At 42.1% G+C, this 23,600-nt stretch overlaps 1 protein-coding gene across 3 annotated transcripts in view; it reads left to right on the forward strand.

Annotated features, from left to right (window-relative positions):
- The first annotated feature begins 1,523 nt into the window (after window positions 1-1,523).
- Window positions 1,524-23,600, forward strand: part of PDPN (podoplanin) — a 29,635-nt gene continuing 7,558 nt past the window's right edge. Inside the window, exons 1-3 of one of the 3 annotated variants that reach the window (XM_032775505.2) lie at window positions 1,524-1,966; window positions 18,178-18,263; window positions 19,466-19,595. In XM_032775505.2, the coding sequence (XP_032631396.1) occupies window positions 1,897-1,966; window positions 18,178-18,263; window positions 19,466-19,595 (286 nt within the window). In that variant the 5' untranslated portion in view covers window positions 1,524-1,896. The remainder of the gene's footprint in view (window positions 1,967-18,177; window positions 18,264-19,465; window positions 19,596-23,600) is intronic. The other 2 variants (XM_032775504.2, XM_032775503.2) reach the window with 2 other exon arrangements.

A 23,600-nucleotide genomic window follows, 5' to 3' on the forward strand; every position in this document is an offset into this window, starting at 1 on the left:
CATTTGCAGTTCTTTATATACACGTTCAAATTTAGCCTCAGTTTACTCATGTGTACCTACCACTTACGGGGGTTGTGGGCCTTCGTTCATTTATGTGTGCATGCGCATAGCTCCCACCAGTCTGAGGACTTCATAGAGGCTGCTTCCACAGGTCCAGGATAGATGTATGTGACAATTAGTGTTGCCCACTTCCCCGGATTTATCGGGTAAGGGGATTTTGGCTCTGCCACTGGGACTCTCACCCCTATATCTGCCCATCTCCTGCCCAGCAATTAATTCTGCTCCCAGTTCTGCTTCCACATCAGTTCTGCCCATTTCCCTGCCCCTCAGACCCCGATTAGTTCTGCCCCTCTCCCCCAGTCTCACCTCTGCTTCTCCTGGAGTTCTTCGTTCTCCTCCCCAGACCTGGGAGGGCTCAGCTGGGTGCTTGTCTCCCCCTTCCAGACTGCAGGGGGCCAGATAGGCTCCAAAATCCCATGACTCATGGAAAAATCACAAGAACTGGCAACACTATAGTTGTAGGGGCTGCAGACCAGCATAGGCCATAGGCCCTCCAGGCACTGGGAGCCAGGGATCAGTCCCACTTTGGATGCCTGATGCATGAGAGTTGTCAGCCGCCCAGGCACAGGCACTATCTCTATATCCTGAGCTCCAAGCCCTCTGCCCCAATCTGGCCTATTGATTTCAGGTCGAACTTTCTGTTGTTATTACAAGACTGGTTGGAGCCTTGTTTAGTTCTCATCCCTGAAACTTTTGCCCGTTCCCATCTCCTCCTTTCAGTTGACCCCTTTCCTGTCCAAGGAATGAACTGTCATTTATTGTTATGTGGTGTTTGCTTTACTGTCCTAGGTAAGGAATATCCTAGTGGTGATAGGGTGTTAGGCCTTTGTACACCCAGCGCTAGGCGGAGGGCCCAGCTGGTAGGAATGCAGGGCACATTCCTCCTGAAAAAGGGGTGAGGGGAAGCACAGATGGACCTTGAGTAGGGAGGACCAAGGAACTCCACTATTCTGGGGGATCAGGGGTGTCCCAGGAACGGTCAGTCAGTTACTCTACCTATCTGAGTTAATTAAGCTTCACAACACCCTTACATAGTAGGTACAGATGAGTAAACTGAGACTAAAATTAAGTTACTTGTCCAAGGTCTCAGAGAGCAGAGTGCTCTCAGCGCTTGCTAGAGCAGAGACATGCCAACATATAAATGCTAGATGACGGTTAGGATGTCACTTGAGGACACACAGACACACACACCCCAAAATCAGACACTGTTTACTAGCAGCATTAAATCCTCTCTTCCACAATTATTTCTCTATCCCTGCACACACACACACACGGGCTTACTGAGAAGTGAAGAAAACACCATCAGTTTACTGCTGGAAAAAAACAGGAAAAACTATGCTTTACCCTGGGTCCTTAAATATTTTTGAAAGGGGACTTTTTAGAAAGGAGGGAACTCCCTGCCCACCTCCCTCTGCCTGAATTCCCCTCCCCCTTCACTAAAGATAACTGTCTCAGGCATCTTCTAAAAATCCTATGCAGATCTTGTAACTTTAAACCTGGTCTGAGATCATAATTTTAGTGCTGGCCAAATAGAATGCAGAGGGCGGGCCTGACTTTTTTTTTCTCAAGACCACCTTAGATAGCCTCCCACCCCTGAGTTAACAAAAAATGCTGACTCCATTCTCAGTTACTTTTCTTTAGCTATATAGTTATCACTCTGGGAAAACCTACCCCTCTAGCTACTGCACTCAAAGGAATATTTGGAACTCCCAAGTTTTTCCACAGTGATTTCTGCTTGTGATTTCATCTTTCCCCCACGCTGTCTCTCAAATAATCAGAATTTGGAATAGTTTCATCCCAGGATTAGAAACCTATTCTGTAACAGAACTACCAAAGATGTTTATTCAAACTCAACTCCTCATCTTCCTCCTAGGGAGCATGCCCTTCAGAGCGTTTGCTGAAGAAGGTAAGAAGAATCCTATGATGAAATTATTTCCAATGATTTGTTGTAATTAACACAGATTGTGTTGTTTTTATTCATTTGCAGTGGGACTGGTCTGTTGTTTATGAAGCCCTCCCTTTTGAATTCTTAAAGCTACTGTTGAGTGAGTGTCTAACATGAGAGAGACACATCCAAGTTTTCAAACTGGTAAATTTTAATGAGTGTTCAAAACCAGTTTTTGTGCATGTTGCCTTTTACACAGGAATGCAAGGGAGTGGGAACTATTATAAACATTCAGTGAAAGCATTACATCAACAGCCCTTGAAAATGTCTCCAGTTTTACCATGTACTGTGTGCAGGAGGATACTGTCAGCAATGATTTCGTGTAACTGAAATTAAACAGTGGAACCTTTGATACCAAAGCGATTTTTATTCGAAGAACAAATTCTTTGTAACCAGATTGCACTGTATAGTTCGGTGCACTGTAGCAATGGAGGACTTCCACACTCCTTCACTTTCAAAGGGGGGGCTGCTAATGCTGATTTCATTATAAGCATGTTTGACTGTATTTCCATATAAACAAGTATTGTGACAGTTCTTGAGGAAATGTATGAAATGGCAAAAATTATTAAGACAGGTTCTAAGCAAATGTAACTAGACTCTGAAATGTGCTCTGTGCCTGCTCAAGGGGAATACATTTTGCAAACTATGTCTTTTGAATGTTAGGTATTAGAAGCATGAAATACTCTGCATTCTTAGAGTTTTAGGATTTTTTTTATCCAGCTAAAATGTATAGGGGTAGATCTGATCCACTTACACTAAATAGCAACAAAGAGTCCTGTGGCACCTTATAGACTAACTGATGTACCAGAGCATAAGCTTTCATGGGTGAATACCCACTTCGTCAGAGGCATGAAACGCATGGCATGTGTCTGACAAAGTGAGTATTCACCCACGAAAGCTTATGCTCTGATACATCAGTTAGTCTATAAGGTGCCACAAGACTCTGTTGCTTTTTACAGATCCAGACTAACACGGCTACCCCTCTGATACTTTACACTAAATAGTACCTTTAGTCCATGATGAGTCACATTGAAACTGAGTAATGTGCTATTCAATATAAATCAAGATATCAGAATCTGGCCAATAGGTAATTAACATCAATGGGGTTGCAGTGGTGTAATACAGCGGGCTTTTGCCAACAGAATTCTGCATGACAGGATACTATTTTTATAAAATGTGTTAATCATGCTCAGAATTTTCAAAAGCAGAAGAATATTTTGCAAGCTTTTGCTTTTGGGAAGCTACTTAAGATATTGGACCAGATCCTCAGCTGAATCAGCACAGTTCTGTTACAATCTGTGGCGCTATGTCAGTTTATATCAGCTGGAGACCTAGCCCACTGTCACTGGAACCGCAGGTGCTCAGCACCTCCGAAAATCAGGCTCAAGGTGTCTCAAGTTGGGCTCCCAAACATTACAGCAACCCAAAGTCAGTGGACACTGTTGAAAATGTTCGCCTATTCCATTGTGTGCTCCCCCCGATAAGCACACATGGTTCAAATCTCCATTACCCTGCACCTCCTTGTATAGTCCTTTACATCACTGCAAAGTGTCAAACAGTATTTTTCTGATTTAGCATCATTTTACATTAATTTTTGTACTTACTTTCCATCGGTATAAATGACTCACGAGCAGCAGAGAAATGGTGAATCCGCCCAGCGCTGCTGCCCAATTTTAAATGCACCAGAATATCCAGCTGTGAAAAAATGAAGCAGGGAGATATGTAATTGCTATCTGTAATTACTGTAACCAGTTTTTGGGATGTCAGAAATGCAGCCAAAAGAGGGCGTTTTTAGTTGTTTAAGAAAGGAAAAAGCTCTTACTTTCCCTGAGCACTGACGCAAGGAGTGTGGCTGCGACAGAGTGGGTGTTGTGCCCATCTCCACTGAATGAGTCACAACACTACAGTTCAAACTGTGTTAGCCAAAAACATGTTTAAACACAGCTCTTGCTGGCAAAGTGCTAGCATGGTTTTCCTGGGCAGCTTGGATGAAGCTGAACTCTGGTGACCTCTGTTAGAAGTTGGTTTACAGAACCATGCTATAAACTGGGGAGCATTTTAATAGTCTAATCTGTCATCTATTTTGGGTTAAGATTTTTGAGATACACAATTCCAAGTGGGTGCAGCACCAACATTGGTTGAATCTGTGTCTGGTGTAGTACCACTGTGTCATTTAACTTGTACCCATTAGTGATTATGGATAAACAAATCCCACAGGACTAATACAATTTCCTTGGCCAAAAGAAACTAAGCTGATGATTTATTTATTTTTTCACTGTGTTAGAGTTGTGTCTAAATATAATTATTCCGACCTAAATTATCTCAACCTCTGGGCCTGCAAAACTGGCTGGAGATTTTGTGGAAAGGGTCTTTCCTTGTAAGATTTCTGGTACTTCTTGCTTCCGCTTAAGCTAGAAATAAACCTGGCATTGTCTCTTGGTGGCATTTTGGCCTTTCCGTTTCTGGACCTGGACAGAATCTGGAAGGGCAGCTTCGGCTTGAGTTTGGGACAAAGTTTTAGAAAGATTCTTAAATGATCTTCCCCCAAGCTACTTAGTGCCTCATATACCCAGCCCAAGACCTGGCGATAATCCCCTCCTATACTGGTATTCCATATGAACCACTCTACCATTGAAGCAGGTTGGCAGTATCAGCTACTTCCAAGTCTCTGAGTCTTAGCCAAAGCCAGATGTGCACAAAGCATCTGGGGCACTTGTGAGCCAACAAGCCTTTAAAACATATGATTTAAAGACAGCAGCCAGTGCAGACCGAGCAATGGGGAATATCAGCAAAGGTACAAATAGTTTTGTGAGGAAAATCTGTGAATCCTATGGGAACACCCAATAATGCAGAAACATTCTCAGCCCATGGATGCTAGGGTGTGTCTGCATTTCAAGATGGAAGTGTAAATTCCAGCGTGAAGAGACATAAATTTGCTAGTTTGAGAGAAGGAAGCTGTGGCAGCGCAAGTGGTGGAAGGAGTTAGCTGCCCTGAGTACATACCTAGCATCATGAACAGGTACATACTTGGCATGGCTAACCTCTCCAATTGCTCACACAGTGCAGCTACACTCCGCTTCCAGTGAGCTTGAGTGAGAATGTCTCCTTGAGCTGGAATCTACACCTTCATCTTGAAGTGTAAACAGACTCAATTAACAACATGGCCCACAATGAACAAAGAGTTATGTGAACTTTTTTTGGCCTTTGTGTCTGTCTTAGTATTGGGGAAAAATTCCCAATTCAGTTAAGAAATAGACTTCCAGTAGATATCAGCCCTTATTGCAGAGAATGGACATTGTTTGCTTTGTTCTCCAATCAAGTTCTCCATGTTAGTTAAAAGAAAATGAAAATTAAGTCCTTACGTCTGTGTAACGTCACTGGAAAAGAAAATCTTCCCATTTAAAGATCACAGCAGGTCTTTAATTTGCTGAAAGTGCATCGTGAAAGCTGGACACAAAGGCTAGATCCTGAGCTAGTGTAAAACAGCATAGCTCCACTGGATCCATGGACTTAGACCGGCTGAGAATCTGGCCCTAACCATTTACCAGCAAAGATAAACCACTGTCTGGCACCACAGCTATGCATCAAAGAGACAAAAGTACAGTTACAGATCATGATAAACAATTACAGAAAGCTTAGTCCAGAGCAAACAGGCTGCTGGACTCCACTTCAGTGTACTTCCCCCTCAGGACATTGTTTTAAGCAAGCCTGAAGCCACACACTCATACACCACAGAAATCTCCTAAACAGACACAGACACACCCACAATTAATGCAGCAGCAGAGCTCTCACAGCTGTTTGGAGCACAGTTTGGTACCCTGTGTTTCTCAGCGAGAGGAATGGTTGGGAGGAAAGTCTCCCAAACAGGAAACAAATGAGAAAACCAGTAACAAACATTTAGAATTTATTTCAAACACGATGCCTCAGACATCTGGCCACAGGCCTCAGAGGGGACAGCAGTAATGGAACCACACTGATATTGGCATTGTTTTCTATTGCCGTATACTTTTTAATCTCACAAATACCCGGAGAAACTTCCTGTTGCTAACAAACTCTGTAATATCCACCAGAAATTACATTTGAAAGACTTTGAGGGCAAAAGAGTCTATCCACCACTTATACTGTCTTATGAGGACTTCAAAAGTGTGTAGGCCTTGAGCTAACCCTCTGCAGGGGGTAGATTTCATGTTGAATGCTTTCCAAAAGGGCCTTCATAATTATGAAACCCATCCACATACTATGTGTGAGAGATGGAGTGTATATGAGTGTGTCTTGCTGACTACCCGGAGAGGTACATCATGAATAGTAATAAATCTTTGTGAAAGCCAAATTCAAGTCCAAACAGTTTCAAATTTCTAGTGTTGAGCATATGTTAAGAGAAAACAATAAATATGGACATTAAGAGGCTGATTCAGCAAAGCACTTATTCATGTGCTTAAAATTAAGCATGTGTGTTTAAGTGCTTTGCTGAATCAGATATTTGGGAAGGAAGCAGTTCCAGGAAAGGCTTCTTTTATTGTAATACCAATGATTCTTCCTAGCCATTGTTTCCTCTTTTTTCTTATTCTTTATTCTACTTGAATTGTACATAGATTCAGCCTACCTTCTGCTATGAGATGAGCGGCATGGCTGACACACCACTTGGATTTATACTGTTTGCTTATGTACTTGTCAAATTCAGATCCCTGGAACTATCTCAGTGCTGCATTCTGCACTCCTGTAGTACATGGATGAGTGCAGTACGTTACTGTACTGTAGTTTCAGATGCCAGGTGCATACCTTTAAGATACTAATACAAGACAGATTCACACCCAATCTGGACCTTGATATCTGCAGTCTTGGTAAACTGCTCAAGCCCCCGAAAGCTGTGTTTCTGGCTCCTCTGGAGGCTGAGATATTCAAAATCTACTACGCCTGCAGATGGGGCAGCTGTTGCAATCGTGGGAGAGCAACAGTAGTGGCTTAGCTAAATGCTACAGTCATCAATAGATACTAGGTGAGATGCTACATTCATGGGACTGCAGTACTGACGACAGAGGATTTAATGGACCAACTTGGAAGACTCAGGAGACAGCATGACTGAAGGTGTAAAAAGCCCAGATGACTTGAGAGTTTTTTTCCCAGCTCTAACTCTGTAAGGAATATATTGTAAGGAACTATCCTGCAATGGGAGGTGGTGATCTAGTCAACAATATTGGTCTTTCTCCTGACATCTTTGGTTTTATGGCTGGTTTTCTGCTGCAAAATAAAAAAAGCTGTAATCTCTGAATAGTAAAGAGTCACTCTCCCTCCTTTGGCTTTGCCTCATATTCATGGCTATTGGTCATTTTCATGATAATAGTTCTCCAGAACTCTAGTCATTTTCCCTTGCATCTGCCCCAGTTAGAATATTACTTAATTTTGCAGGTGTCCTTTATATGAGCAAAGTTAAGCACAGTATTGGAAAGCTCAGAGGATTTACTTAGAATCAGCTGTTTCTTCACTAGCTGGCCGTGCAGGATTAGGCTCAGAGATGGAAAAGTGCCAGCCTCGTTCCTCTGGCTAGATCCGTCAAGGCACCAGAAACCATCTGCTGTGGGGTGTGGCGGCCAGATACACCAGCCACAGGAAATGTTTCCGACAGTTCAGCAAAATGTTGTGATGCAACACAAACCACATGGAGCGGCTGGACGACAAAGCACATTGCAACATAAGTCAGGCCCCATCTGGATCCCATACTGTGCATGAGGCACTTGCTTTCAACAAGAAGATACTTTCTTAGGTTCACAGAGTTCTCCCATTCACCTGCCTTCAGTGCCAAAAAACCCAAACAAACAGACCCCAAGTCCATATGTCAGTACTTGTATTGGGCACCAGCATCAGGCACTCCAGGGTTTAATTGACACAGACCGCCTCTTCCTAAACAACAAAAACAAAATCAGGGCAGCGCCTTTCAAAATGTCAGTGCAGAGCCACGTGTCATGCCATGATTTTCAGTCCCAAACTACCATTAAGAATTATAAGACAAAAGAGCCAACAGCACTCTGAAAACAGTCACGCAATGTTTCCGAATAGTCCACTGTTGCTCCTCTCAGGATTTTATTCTGAGTTTCATGATATTTTATATTTTTGTTAAAGCCTGAGCTGCTGGAGTCATGCGTGTAAGTGAGAACTTCAGCTTCATTTTTAAAAAGTCATTTCCTAGTTGCAGAGAAAAAAAACTTGAAAATGTGACCCCTAACAGTTCAAAATCCAGAAGGTAAATAAAAAGAACCCCAAATGTACTATTTTTCAAAAGGCCATGATTTTTAAGCTAATAGGATTATTTGGGGGCCTGACCCATGATTTTTCAGTTGGCAATAATGTGGAACCCACCCAGTGGGTTACAGATTCTTTGTACTTAAACTCTTAAGTAACTGTCATATAAGAACATGAGTACATCAGAACAGTCATACTGGGTCAGACCAAAGGTCCATCTAGCCCTGTATCCAGTCTTCCAACAGTGGCCAATGTCAGGTGTCCCAGAAGGAATGAACAGAACAGGTAATCATCAAGTGATCCATCCATAATAGAAAATAACACATTGCACATGTAAAGAGAAGTGAGCAGAGGTGGTAGGGTTGGATCTTGTTCTGGATTAGGTTTAAACTGAAATTGAAACCAAATCATGGACAAGAAGATTGGATTTGAAATCTAGAGAGCTGCTCTTGTGAGATTTTGTTCTCAAATGTCAGAAACCCTGTGAGATCAGCTGTTTTTGTGAGTTTTCCACCGCTTTGAATTTCCAGAAGTGGCCATATCAGAGCAAGTCCCAGAAGAAAGGCTCCTTGCAGATTCAGAACTCAAACAATAAGGGGCAAAGGTGGGTCCATACCCAGGGATTTGAATCTCAGACTCATGGGGGTTAGATCTATGGTAAGTAAAGGGTATACAGGGATCACTTTGCCCACTACTAAATGGCAGCTGTCTCTGGAGTAGAATGAACGAGCTGCATATTACATACATTAACACTATGAATGCAATAGTTTACGGCAAGAAGTGAAGAACGCTGTCTCCAAAGGAGAATTTCAGCATGGAGAATGTAGTTACTTCAGGTAGAATTTGATCCGGACACTTAGGTTAATACACCCATTGTTACAAACAATGCCATAGGGTCTTTAACAGCCATAGGTGCTTGAGAAGTCTCCCTTCCAAGTAGTTACCTAATACTTCTTTTGTGGTTTGGATACAGTTAATCAGATTGAAAGTTCCATTTTTTCAGCATGAACTAAATCTGTGGTAGCATTCATAAATTGCAGTGTCTGAAAAGTAGGCTACCACATAATATTTAATTATAACATGACAAGATGGGGAACTGGTGGTTTGGGTCCGACTGAAACAAACATTTAGTTAGCCCATAATAATGGGTATCTCATTGCCCTAGATGAAGATTTCACCATGGCACCACTGGAGGTATTATTAGACACAAATAGATTTTCCTTGGTCTAACTTTCTGATCCCACATCATTGCTGGTGGCTTCTCTCAAACTTCCATCTTTGATGCCTCCCAGACTTAGCCCTCTGGTAAAGAACATTTTAAATAAGAAGCGACTTTGCTCCTAAAATCTGAGAATAAACCCTAAGCACCAAAATTGTCTGATATCATAATGGAGATAACTGTGCCAGGAGAGAATTTGGCCCTACTAGAAGCATGATGAGCAGTAAGGACGACATTAGCCATATTGTAGAACAAATGTGGCACTAAATTTTCTAGTACAGCTGTCATAAACAGATAGCTAAGGGTTAATGTTTCTTTTACCTGTAAAGGGTTAACAAAGGGAACCAAACACCTGACCAGAGGACCAATCAGGAACCGGATTTTCAAAAGCTCAGGGAGGGAATTTTGGGTGTGGGTTCTTTTGTCTCGTCTCTTGCTCTCTTGGCTCTGAGAGTAAGTTCTCTATCTCCAGGCTTTAACAATCCTTCTGTTTCCCGAGTTGTAAGTACAGTATGACAACTATAGTTTTTAATGTTTTTTGTATTTACATGTGTGTAGTTGCTGGAATGGTTAAATTGCCATTTCTTTTTGGATACCGGCTGTTTATTCAGTTTGTTTTCTTTTAAGCCAATGGACCCTGTATATGGTCACCTTGATACAGAGACCATTTTTATGTCTTTTTCTTTCTTTTTATATAAAGCTTTCTTTTTGGGAGACCTGTTGGATTTTTTCCTGGGGGGCCATCAAGGATTGGGTCTGCAGCTCACCAGGGAATTGTGGGAGGAAGACACAGGAGGGAAAGAGAAAATCTCTTTGGTGTTAGAGTTACAAAGCTTGCATTTGCAGGACTCTGAAGTGAGGTGAGAGAACGCTGAATCTCGCTGGTTTGCATTCTAGGGAATTGAGATAGGGTGATTGTCGCCAGGCCATCCAGGGAGGGGAAGCCTGGGAGGAGTAAAGAGGAGACAAGGGGAGGGGGGTTAATTTCCCTTTGTGGTGAGACTCAGGGCATCTGAATCTTGGGGTCTCCCAGGGAAGGTTTTGGGGAGACCAGAGTGAGCCAAACACTGGAATTTTTGGCTGGTGGCAGCGCTATCAGATCTAGGCTGGTAATTAAGCTTAGAGGAATTTATGCTAGTACCTCACATTTGAACTCAAAGGTTCAGAATGAGGAATTATACTATGACAACAGCCCAGTTCTTAAACAGCTCCGTTAAGTGGAGAGGTGTTTCCTCTTCCTCAATAGTATAATTTTCATGCCACACAATGGCAACGCCTACGCTAAAAATTAATATGTACATTCATAAGACCTCATATATCTTGCAATAACCATTTTGATACAAGTAGTGACATGCCAGCTCTGCTCCTTTAAATTAAATGTACAAAGCACTAAATAGAGTTGCAGAGCCTAACTCAGGCTTTAGTTCTATGCACATAAAGAGCAGAAGCTGGTCCCAGACCTTTGGCAAAACTATCCAAGCAACATTTTGGAGAGTGGCATGGTGAATATATTGCTTCCCATCTTGGAATCATGTACAGGTGTCTTTGCTGCTATATTTGCCTGAGAACACCACAGTTGTATCATGCAATATTTTTTCAAAAGAAATTTTTATTGACCATAAGGTCTTTCCTTCCAGAAGCAAAACCCAGGGTAGTTTAGCTTCAGCAACATATGACTCAGCAACTAATGGGACAATCTACCAGTTTTGCCACCTCCATCAGTTTCGTAAATAGGATTTTTCAGGAATCTAAAAGTTACAGTCTTTTGAATATTAAAAAGAACTTTATTGTGGAATGAAGTTTGAGACCATGGAAGTTGTGAAGCAAGTGACCAGTTTGCATCTAGAGCTGAACCTAGAGGTTGTGAAGTGCCACCTAAACCAAAATAAAAGAAACTAGTGAGTTTTTCACAGCTCTAGTTGAAAATAATGTTCTTCAAAAGATCCTATTCCCCCCCCCCCCACCAACCACTTGTTCCGTATTAATCTTGTATTAGTTTGTATCCAATAGGTAGCAATTACTTTGGGGATAGAAAGAAGCCAGGTTTCCTCCAAGCTTAGAGTAGCATGTGTAGATGACGGTCCCTTGGCTTTCATGAAAATCTCTATGCTGTGTGATGCAGTGTGGACTGCACCTCCCATTGTTTCCTGATGTGATATATGGAAGCTTGATAGGTGGTTTTGGTATCTTCTGTCTTCTAAAGCTTCTTTGTTTTTCTTGGAGATACCTGACAGACATGCAACTGACATCTGTCATGCAATTCCTGCTCATTCTGTTGACCTACACAACAGGCCTACTTTGAAAATAATCACATGAGGCTTCTCCAGGAGATTGTCACACCATGATAAACAGTGAACCATAAGCTCATCTTTTCAGATGTGGGCCATGGGATGTCTAAGCATTTGAAATATTTTCAAAGCAATACTGAGCTTTCAAAGACATTGTGTCTGGTTGTGGTGTGAGAAGTTGCAACCCAATAGCAGTTGGGGGCTGTGAACTGGAATGCACCCACTTAGAATTTGGCAATGCACAATGCATTGATTAATCCACATCTGCACCAATCTACAACTGAAACAACAACAACAAGAGATGAGGCAGTGGTAGGAGGGAGTCGGTTCCAAAGGGGAATGTTTATGTTTACAAACTGCTCGGAAATAACAGAAATGGATGTCGAACTGAACTGCTGCTTTCTGCGGTGGTTCCCCCTAAAATCTGGATCAGCTTGGGTGAAATTTATATCTGTGCACATGGTCACTAATGGACCAAGCCCACGCACTACTTAAGTCCCAGTGAAGCCCCTTTTGAAGACTTAAGAGATGAATGGGTGTTGTGCTGAACACTTGCATGAGGTGAATTTCACTCCCAGTGAAGGCAGTTTCCTCCCAGATTTGTTCAAATATTTTAAATTTTGGAAAGCCTGAAGGTGAAATCTGAGTCACATTTTTTCCTCTCCTGTGTGCTCACATTGCTTTGTAACCAAAAGATTGCTTGTTAGTCAGGCTACACATGCTGGTTTATTATGGTAAGAGCACTTGCAAGCACTGGGCCTTCTACACTGCTTTTATGACTGGAGAGGTGCTCATAAATAAGGGACTGCCCCAGTTACGTAAGTTTTCTCCAGTGTGACTCTTCTGATAAAATCCTGGCCCCATAGTAGACAATGAAAACATTCTCATTGACTTCAGTGGGGCTGGGATTCCAGGCTTAGTCTTCGCTGACTCAGGACTTGTCTTCACTACGGAGCTAAATCGGCACTGCTGCAATCGATACACACTAGTGAAAACACACTCAATCAATGGGAGACTGCTGTCCCATCAATTTCTGTACTCCATTGACATAGTGTCCTGAGGACCCCACAGTAAGTAGATCTACGTCGACTTGAGTTTTGCCTCAGATGGAGTTCATTCCTTGTGTACAATAGTATACATGTGGGAAATGCATTTAACTACGTTGGTCACTGTGTATTCAGATTTAGGGTTGACAAACGTAACAGAGTATGAAGTTTTGCAAACCTCTGGTTTTTGGGGTCAGAGAACTAATGAGAGTTTACAAACCCTTTTCACTTGCAACTGAAACCCAAAAATAAATAATAGATTTTAAGGCAAGAAGAAACCATTAGATCATCTAGTCTGACTCCTTTATAACACAGGCCACAGGATTTCACCCAACTTCCAATGTATCGAGCCCAATGTTTGATTATCTGCCAGAAAGGCAACCAGCCTGGATTTGAAGACATCAAGACATGGAGAATCCACAACTTTCCTTTGTTTGTTGTTTGTTTCAATGGTTAATCACATTCACTGTTATAACATTATGTTTTACTTCTAATTTGAATTAATTTGTCTTCAGCTTTCAGGGATTGGTTCTTGTTCATATGCTTTTTGTGTGTGTGCTAGATTAAAAAGTCCTTTAGTACTTGATATTTTCTCTCCATAAAAGGTACTTATATGCCATGATCAAGTCACCTCTTTATCTTATCTAATCTAAGATAAAGAGATGGAGCTCTTTCAGGCTGTGCACTATATAAATAACTAATGCAAATATACAGACAAAGAGATTTCCTACACTACCTTTGGCATACAAAATTGGATTATTTCACTGCCCCTCATGTCTCTCTTTGTGAAGCTCACTAATGCTCTACTTGTTCTGCTGCATTGTTTCCTTTCAGTGCCCATAATATCAAGTAATTCTTAAGGGCTGAAAGCCATAGCACTGCCAACAGAGTAATTAATTTCCTTGAATGGGGTTCTTGTTATGCATGTACTGAACTTCTTTCACTTCCCATGTGGGGTTTTCCTCCATTCATTGGTTTTCTCCATCTGTGCTTATTCTATGGCTAGTGTATAAGGGATGTTTTTTCAGTTGGGAGTGGGATTATAACTTTAACTGATCCTAACAAGTTCCGTTGTTGGACTCTCAAGCAGATGTTTCTTAGTTTACACACAGAATATACAGCATCCTAATCCAAATATTGTAATGTAAAGGCATTACTTTGTACGCCCAAAGAAGTCTGAAGACAGTATTTTATTCTGTATCTGCATTTAGACTTTTTCTGTTCAGTAACTGGATTTTTCTTTTTAAATATTTGATGTTCAGTAGCCATGTCAGATCTGGAGAAATACCTTTATTAAATAATTTATGGTTTAGATCTGCTCCAGGGAAACATTTAATATGTATCAGTATTTGCTCTTTTAGAACATCTTCAAACACAGAAAAGAAAAATCAAACAATTAAAAAAAATAATTTAGATAGAAGGATTTTTACAGTATTTTCCAACACAAGATTATTATTATATTATAAGATCACTGGGGCAGTAATGTTATGTGAATACAGTGCCTAGTAGGGATGTCAATATCGGGTAAAAAGTTAACTGTTTAAGCAATTAAAAATATTTTGTTTAAATGGTTAACCAATCGGGCATGGCTGGGGTGGCTCCAGGCGGGGAGTGTGGCTAGGGCTGCTCCAGCTGGGCGGCAGTGCTCCGGCCACTCTGGCCAGACAGCATGGCTGGGGCCACTGGGGTCAGCGGGCCAGCCGGTGTGGGGCTGCTGGGGTCAGCCGGATGGCCCAGGGGTTAATGGTTAAGGCAAATTAGCCGTAAGACTACTGCTTACCGGTTAACATTTTACATCCCTAGTGCAATGGAGCCCTGATCTTTGATTGGTCAAGATGCTACCACAATACAAATAATATACACTACTCCTTAATACCCTGGCTCACCAGAAACAAGTAGTAAACAGCCCTTCATTCATTAACGGAAAATAGATCTCAGGAGGTAAATAATACTTCCATTTAGAATAAAGAGATAAGTAAGGAGATGGATAATGGGCTATACAGCCTTTCATATGTAAGATGCAAGTTCAAATTCACCCTGGTAGTGACTGAAAGCTGTTACCCTTGATGGCTGAATGGGGTCTGTGTGAAATGGCTTCAGTGATCTTGATCTACTTGCCAGTGGACATCATGGAAAACTACTGCAATTCATGTGCATATGAACTGTCTGAGCAGAGAGAACAATCAGGACTGAAGTAGTCCATCGTTCAGGTCCAGGTTTTCAGAAGTTACTAGTGATTTTAGTTGCCTCAAATTTTAGGTGTGCAAAATGAAACATCTGAAAGGGGCCTGATTTTCAGCATATGGGTGCTCCGCACTTTCTGAAAATCAAGGCCTTCAAATTGTCTCTCTAGAGGATGTTTGCATGGGCTGCTTCCCTGCTGTACTTGTTCTGGGCATTTATATAGGAATTTAGGTCAAAGTGTTCAAAACTGAGTGTCTAACAGTAGGGTCCTAAAACTATATTCAGGCACCTAAATAGAATCTATTTAGGCTCCAAAATCTATATTTGGGCTTCTAAACAGAAACTTCTATGTGCCTAAATATGGATTTAGAAACTTAACTTTAGATTCTTACATTTCAAAATCTTGGAATAAATCCTCATGGCTGTCAAGGCACTGTATATTCATTTACAATGTAATAAAGAAAAAATAGTGTGTATATTAAATCAACTGTTCTATAAAACCATTTCACAGAAGAGAGAGAATAAAGCAATGACCCTCTAATGTCAGGCATACAAGAGATGAGGCTGCTATTAAGATAATCTAATAATAATTGGTGCAAATAATTTCCCCCTAAATAAAATATTAAAATTATGTGGTAAGCCCTGCTTGCTAATAGCATCCTGTGAATAGTTTCCCTCTTTGCTCACACGCAAAGCACTGCAAATATATCACTTGACACTGTAAATCACACTGGGACATGAAAGGTACTGAATAAAACAATTCTATTCATTAAACATGTTGCAGGAATACTGTGAAATAGAAACTACCCTATGAGGGAAGCAAAAAATCAGATACTGATTGTTCAGAATACTGTGATTATTAACAGGGATGGTTTTCAGATTTTTGAGCCCCTTGGTCAGGTTAATTTTGGGTGAACCAATTCTCTATATTTTCCTCTACTACAACCCATTTTTTTCATGCCCTCTCCAGAAAATAAACTTATCCAACATCAGTCCTGTGTCAAATCTGGGCCTGTCACACAAGCTGGTGTACAGGGTATACACCGTACCTGTGGTGTTCCATAAGCACTTCTTTGGATTAAACTATATATGTCTTGGTAAGAAAACACTAAGGCCAACTGTTCCAAAACTTGCATGTTTCCAGTATGGCACCAGCATCCATACTTAAGTCTCACTGATTTCAATGGGACTCTTCGTGTGCTGAAAGATACATAAATGCTTAAGTGCTTTCCTGGATCAGGGCATTAGTACCTCAGTAGGTAGCGTGGTTTTCAGAGATGTGAGTACCAACAGCTCCCATTGAATTCAAGCCTTAAAACTTTGTACATTTGAAGCTTTGTCACTGCCTACCCTTCCAAAAATCACTAGAAATAAATGATGAGTACTACGGGAAAAGCTAAAGTTACAAAGACATTACTAACGTTGGGGGCTCAGAATTTCATCTATTTTTTCTCTTTGATCTCTAACATTTTGCATCAGATAGGCCTGAAACTCTGAATATTGGTGGTATTCGAAGCCTTGAGCTGAGAGTTTCAAGAGGAGATGGGGATGCTCAGCATCTTATAGGACTGGACCAGTATTTTGTTTTCTGTACAAAATCAGATGTTAAGTTGATTTGAAGTCTATACAGTGACAAATAGATAAATTGTTTGACTATCATCGCTATGGCATTCCATTGCGGTTTAGTGAAATAGTCAGGACAACTGTCTTAGTTAAATTATTTCTTGATAGAGACATTTCTAATAAATGCACTGAAGCCCAGACTGGGGGAATATATATATAGTGCAGTATGTATTCAAGGAAAGAAGAACTGGACGTGGAAATCAGTGAGTAATTTAAAGATCACTCCACAGCACTTGAAGAAATTTTGTGCAGAAACCAGATGCACATTGAGCACCTCCATCAAGTGTTTAATAATGCTAGTCGTGGTAACAGGCAAACCTAGTCTAATTTAGAATTAAACTATATCCAATTAAACTTGCTTCTAGGGACTTGTCTTTGTATTATCCTTAGTGGGGAAGTGCAAAACCTTCCCAAATACATGCCTTTGAGAGTCCTCTTCACAGTTCAGTGCTCTTTCAGATGAATTCCAATGGCACAAGAGACCAGCTGTTCATTGTTAGTTTAAGTCAGTCACAGGTGAGTATTGTTTCAGCATCCAGGGACCTCTCTAAAAAGCAAAATCCTACTTCTTCCATGATAAGGCAAGCATCATGAGTTCCGTTTACAGTACCTGGTGGACTCAGTACCTCTGGCCAAAACTCTAGACAAACTTTAAACATTGTAAATAAAGAACTGCTGATTTCTTGGCCAGGATGCTTAATACAAACCAAAGACTTAGGCCAAAAGGTTAAACCAAAGTATATTGCTACTATACATGTGTAGACACATACATAGTGCGACAAAGTTCCTCCTCTACCTTGGTGGGTCCTGCGCTTATTGGCAGATTTGCTCACCTCAGTGATCTTCCACACAGTCTGGATCAGCTCCTCCTGTATCTGATCAGGAGTTGGGAGGAACCTAGGCCCACCCTCTACTCTGGGTTTCAGCCCAGGGCCCTATGGATTTGCAGCTGTCTATAGTGCCTCTTGTAACAGCTGTGTGACAGCTACACCTCCCTGGGCTACTTCCCCAAGGCATCCTCCAAACACCTTCTTTATCCTCACCACAGGACCTTCCTCCTGGTGTCTGAGAACGCTTGTACTCCTTAGTGCTCCAGCAGCACACCCTCAGTCTCAGCTGCTTGTGTCTCTTACTCCCAACTCCTCACACACACTTCCTCTCCTCTGGCTCCTCCCCATCTGACTGAAGAGAGCTCCTTTTAAAACCCAGGTGCCCTGATTAGCCTGCCTTGATTGGCTGCAGGTGTTCTAATCAGCCTGTCTGCCTTAATTGGTTCTAGCAAGTTCCTGACTACTCTAGTGCAGCCCCCGCTCTGGTCACTCAGGGAACAGAAAACTACTCACCCAGTGACCAGTATATTTGCCCTCTACCAGACTCCTGTACACCCCGCTGGATGCCAATAGGACCAGACTCCTGTACCCCACTAGTTTGGGTCTGTCACAATAGCAATAGGTAGATATGGAAGTGGAGATAAACTATCTCATGTTAAATATACTTAATTTGGAGAATGTTCAATTTAGCCATAATAAGTGAACATCAACTGAATCTCTAACTCATTTTCTGTGTTTCCCTTAGCAAGCACAGTTCAACTGGAAGATGAAACAGTATCAAACGATTTCAAAGACAGAAATGACTCAGAGATTGAAGAAAGGCCAACTCTGGTGGGTGTCTCTTGAACTGAGAATCTTCAGACCTAGCTGGCAGTGTATTCCTTGTCTTCTTGCTTTGTCTTTTGAGCAGTCAGATTTTGAACTTGTAGTTTTCTGGTAATAAGTGATGATTTGTTCCAAAAATAAAGGGTGGCCAAATACCAGTTTTTTGCTTTGCAAAAGTTTGGGTGGCGGGAGATGAAGCTGAAAATAATTATAACAACATTTGCTGAATTTCACAGAATATTCAGGGCTTGCTATGCACTGTCGTATACCAGTTCTCCCTGGTGTGCCTCCATTGGCTTCGGTGGAGCTACACTGATGTTGAACTGATGTAACACAATGGACAAACAAATTTGTAAATTTCTATGACACTGGGTAAAACTCCCCTTTCCCTGCCTCTGCATTGACAATGTTTTGCTGTTAGTGATTGCTGTGGCAAGCAGTTCTAACTTTCAGTTGCATCGACTGTTGTTCCTTTACAGTAAAGTTGAATTAGTGACAATGAACAAAAACCCGAGGATTTAATTTTTCCCTTTAGAAACTGATGAACTGGCATATTGTCCTCTGTACTGGAAATACTTCCCCACAGCTGCATTCCTAAAAGCTGGGCTTGATGGTGGACATAGCTTATTACTGATCAGTAATTCAGCATGTGTTTTTCACACTGCAAATCCAGATAGTCAAATATAGACTTATATTATTATTATGAAAACTTGTAAAACCCACGACAGCCAAACAGGGCTGTTTCTTTTCTGTCTTTGTTTCACACACTTTTCTTTTTTGTGAAACATAGTGCTTGATTCTCAACTGATCTTGAGCTGGGGATGAAAGGTACCTGTTTGTGGCTCCCTGATTGTGTGGCTGCTTTGGACCCAGTCCTGGGGTAGATTTGAGCAGCCTAGGGGTTGCTGGACTGCGGCATGGTCACACTTCATCCCCATCAAGCCATTCACAGGAGGATCTGCAGGCAATTGCATAGGAGACTGCTATGCTTTCTATATGCCCACAGGGGACTCCCTCAAACTAGGACAATAGGATACCTTTTCAGTCCCTCTGTGCTGCAGGAGTAGAACAAAAAGAGCAGAACTGACCTCAGAATCCGGACATTGGGCTTTATGCAGGCGAGGAAATTAAAGTTCTGCCTTTATATATAAATGTTAAAGAGACTGGGTATTACTTTGTCTCTCTCTTTTTACTTTCACTCCTCCCAGTTGCCTACAAAACTGCACACCATAAAAGACCTGTTCCCCTTAGAAGAGCTAATAACCACAGAAAGCATAGTCACCAACAATGAAGACAGTGAGAACTCTACTGATGCAGATGTTGATGAAAATTCTGAAGGTAGAAACCTTTACTTGTGATTTTTAGTTTTACTCGGCTGTAAGTTATATTCACTGAGGTTCATGAATCTGTCAAAGCCAGGCTGGGCCCATTCATGGCTTTGCACTGAAATCCCATGAATTCTAGTGGTTGCAACTGAGTTTTGCTTTGGCATATGAGGTTTGTTTCAAAATGGAAAGTCAAAGTGGACCTGGGATGACATTTGTCTAGCCTCAGGATGAAATGGTTCCACAGATCCCTGCAAAGCAAATTTCATACAGTTGTCTGGAACAGACTGGCCATGAGCTCTGCTTTCCTAAGTATCTGTAGCCCTCCACCTCCCAAACTGCTGTTGCTCACATGAGCAGTTATTGGAGATGTCGCTGCCCCAGGTCACTCCCTGTTCTACCCAGACATGGGAACTGGCTCTATCTGTTGATAAATAAGAAGACATTAGGTTAACTACAGCCCTCAAACAAAATTTCTGTCTTTTGTTGCTGGTTTCTTTCTTTGCTTTTCTATGCTGCAGCAGTTGCATATCCCTGGACAGAAGATCAAACACGTATGTTCAAAAATGTATGTTCTTCGGTCTCCTTAACTGATTCTTTGTCTCTGCTACTAGTCTGGGCATCTCTGGACTTTGTTCATTATTACAGAACAGAAGCAATGGTAACCAACTCTGAATTTTACAGAGGGAGTTTCAGACTCACTGTCCAAACTACGTGTGGGTGATTTGAGAACACTTTCCTCTAGGAAAGAAAACAGCAATTGTGTTTCTTCTACTTCTGGTTGCTACTCAAGTAAGGAGTTAATAACACTGGCTAGAGAAAAAGATTGTGCAGCCTCTGTACAAACTTCCCACACACAAGCTTTGCCAATGCATTGCCTTTCCAATCTGCAACACACTTGTTAGTTCAGGCTTGGTTCTTTATTAAGTAGAGACTGTCACTCACACCAAATTGTAGCAGATTTATGGGGTGGATGCAGGCCAATGACTACTTGGAACTAGTATGTGGTGACCAAATTATCTGGCCCCAAGTTTCTGGAGTTCAAAGACACATGCATTAGTTAAGCCAATGCAACATCAAGCTCTTACCATTTTATTTATATACAGAGCCAGTTTTTTTAATTATCAAAAGAGGAAAAAAATTTGGTATCGTCAAGTATGAAAAAAAAAAGGCTGTAAGTTCAAGGCAGTATATTCCGATTGCTATACAAAGAATTTCTATCATTTAGGTCAGAACACCTTTTGTACTAAAAATCTTCCAGTCTTCAAAATAAAAGCTATTTCCCAACAACCATAATAATTATACTGTGCATAGTAATGCTCGCTAAACACTTCTATTCAAGGATCTTACACTGCTTAACATTAATCAATATACAGCACTCCATTGCAAGGGAGCTAGTATTATCTTCATTTTACAGATGGGAAAACTGAGGCATAGAGAAGAAAAGTGACTTGCTCAAGGTCATCAGTGGCAGAACCAGGAATACAAGCTAGATTACCTGCATTCCCAGCCAGTGCCTTAATCATAAACCATTCTACCTCATAACAGCTGCAAGCCCTTTATAGGCAATCTCAACAGTCACCTAAAATAGAGAACCCTTCCCTAAATTAGTGCTGTTCAGAATTTAATACCCAAAGAATCACTTTTTCATCAGGTGCAGCTTGAGACCCACCAATTATCTTCAGCATGATACCCTGAAACTGCATGTGACACTGGATCAGTATTCAACAATGCAGCATCTCCGACTCCATTTGATGATGAAGCAGCCTTTTAGCTTTCCCCATATCTCTTGGCCATTGAGAGAGGCAAAGTCTCCCCTTTCTCCCTCTCCCCTCAATCTTTTGGACACACAGGAAGAAGATCTCCTGTCTCTTAGCAGCTGAGAGGGGATGGAGAGGGTTTCTCTTTCCAAGCTGTTGGATGGCAGGGATTGTTTCTCCTCTCCTTCTTTCCCCACCACCACCCCTTTCCTGATTACTGTTAGGTGGGACAGGTACATGCCCAAGGGGGAATGCACCTCCTGGCAGCTCTGACACTGTCAGTGAGTTTGATCAGCATCCCATTACAGGGAGTGTCAGAGGGAGCATCCTAAGGGCTTGTCTACACTACCGGCCCAATCAGCAGGCAGCCATTGATTCAGCATGGGTCAATTTATCGTGTCTAGTGTAGAAGTGATAAATTGACCGCCAATCACTCTAGTGTCGACTCTGGTACTCCACCTCAATGAGAAGCACAAGGGAATCAATAGGATAGTTATTCACGTAGCTGAAGTTGCATAACTTACATCGATCTCCCCCGTAGCATAGACCAGCCCTAAGTCAATGTCTAAAGATAGCATTCAAGGCTTTGAACAGTCACAAATGGGTTATCACTGATCTACCCTATTTCTATTGGTACCTTTCATGTTAAGACTAAGAGGAATGATTAAGTGCTTAGGAACTGTGAGAAGGAAAGGTTCGTGCATTATTATAAGCATTTTTAAGTGCCATAAAAGATTATGGGTGCGCTGAGCCGTCCTAGTCATTAGTGCCTAGTTTGTGCCAAAGAGCAAAAATATCTTCCTAGTGTCTTACTTTTTCTGTCAAAACACAAACAAAGCCGTCCTAAAAATGACACATTTTCCTTAAAACATTGGCATTGTGTCATAAAGCATCCTACTGCTGCACTGTCAGATTGCAAGCCAATAACAAGCTATGCAGTACAAAGTCGGGTTGGCCCCATGGAGTGCAGATACTGTAAGTGTAACAGATATGTTCAGGTCAGGCAAGCTCATGGCATCCAAAACAAACTTGCCTTCCTGTCTGCTTAGGCATAAATCTAGAGCAGAATCTGAAACAAATAATGAAAGATTAACGTCTCTGGGCTCAAGCCTCAAACAAATCAGCCCAAGTTTGACTAGCCCACTTAAGGATACAATGTAGGAAACAAAATGATATACCAAAGAAACTACACTAGTTTTAATATCTGGAACACTGAGCACTTCCCTGCCTGTTTGTTGTCCTGATTTTAACCAGGCAGGTGTCACTCTGCAGTTAGGTTAGCTAAGATATTGCTATGATTTACTATACAAAAAACTGTGTTAAAAGAATATTAAAGTTGCAAAGTCAAGCACTCAAAAGTTAGGAAACGCCAGAGTTAAGATTATTTGTGAAATCTAATTCACAGTGGTGTTACAGCACTGAGATCAATAGAGCTACACTGGTGTTGATCCTGATTCACACCAGTCCAAGATCTCTTTAGATTTCAGTTTGTCTTTGGGCTGGCCTACACTCACAAGTTAGATCAACCTAGGGTGAAAAATCCACATCCTTGAGTGACATAGCTAAACTGACCTAACTCCAGTGTAGACTTGGAAGAATTCTTCTGTCAACCTAGTCACCATCTCTGAGGGAGGTGGATTAACTGTAGTGATAGGAGAAATCCCTCCTGTCACTCTAAAGCAGCAGTTCTCAATCCACGGCCCAATTAGCACACAGCTGCAGCCCAGGTCAGAGGTGTGCTACAGGCTGCAGGCTCCGGGCTACCGGCTCCCGACTGCCGCACAGCCTTCCATGGCAGGGCTCGGGGTCCAGGCAGCCAGCTGCTGCCCAGCCCCGTGCAATGGGGGCCTGGCAGGATCTGGGGTCCGGGCAGCCGGCTGCCACCCGGCCCCATGCAACAGGGTCCCAGCAAGATCTGGGGTCCGGGCAACTGGCTACCGCCCAGCCCCATGCAACGGGGTCCCAGTGGGATCTGGGGTCTGGGCAGCTGGCTGCTGCCTGGCCCCACCCAGCAGGGTCTGGGGTCAGGGTCCTGGCTGCCCCTTCCCCCCCCCCCACAGCGGGGGGTCAGGTCCCCACGCAGCAGGATCTGGGATCCAGGTCCCTGCTCCTCACCCCACACCCAGCTTTCCGCTCCTGGTCCCACTCTTTGGAGGGATCTCTGGATGGAGGGTGCTGAGCTTAGGAGTTTGCAGGGGGTGTTAGGTGGGGGGCACTGTGGTTCTCAACCTGCAGCCCACAGTGATAAATAGGTTGAG

Source organism: Chelonoidis abingdonii, chromosome 23, assembly GCF_003597395.2.
Source record: "Chelonoidis abingdonii isolate Lonesome George chromosome 23, CheloAbing_2.0, whole genome shotgun sequence".
Classification (NCBI taxonomy): domain Eukaryota; kingdom Metazoa; phylum Chordata; order Testudines; family Testudinidae; genus Chelonoidis; species Chelonoidis abingdonii.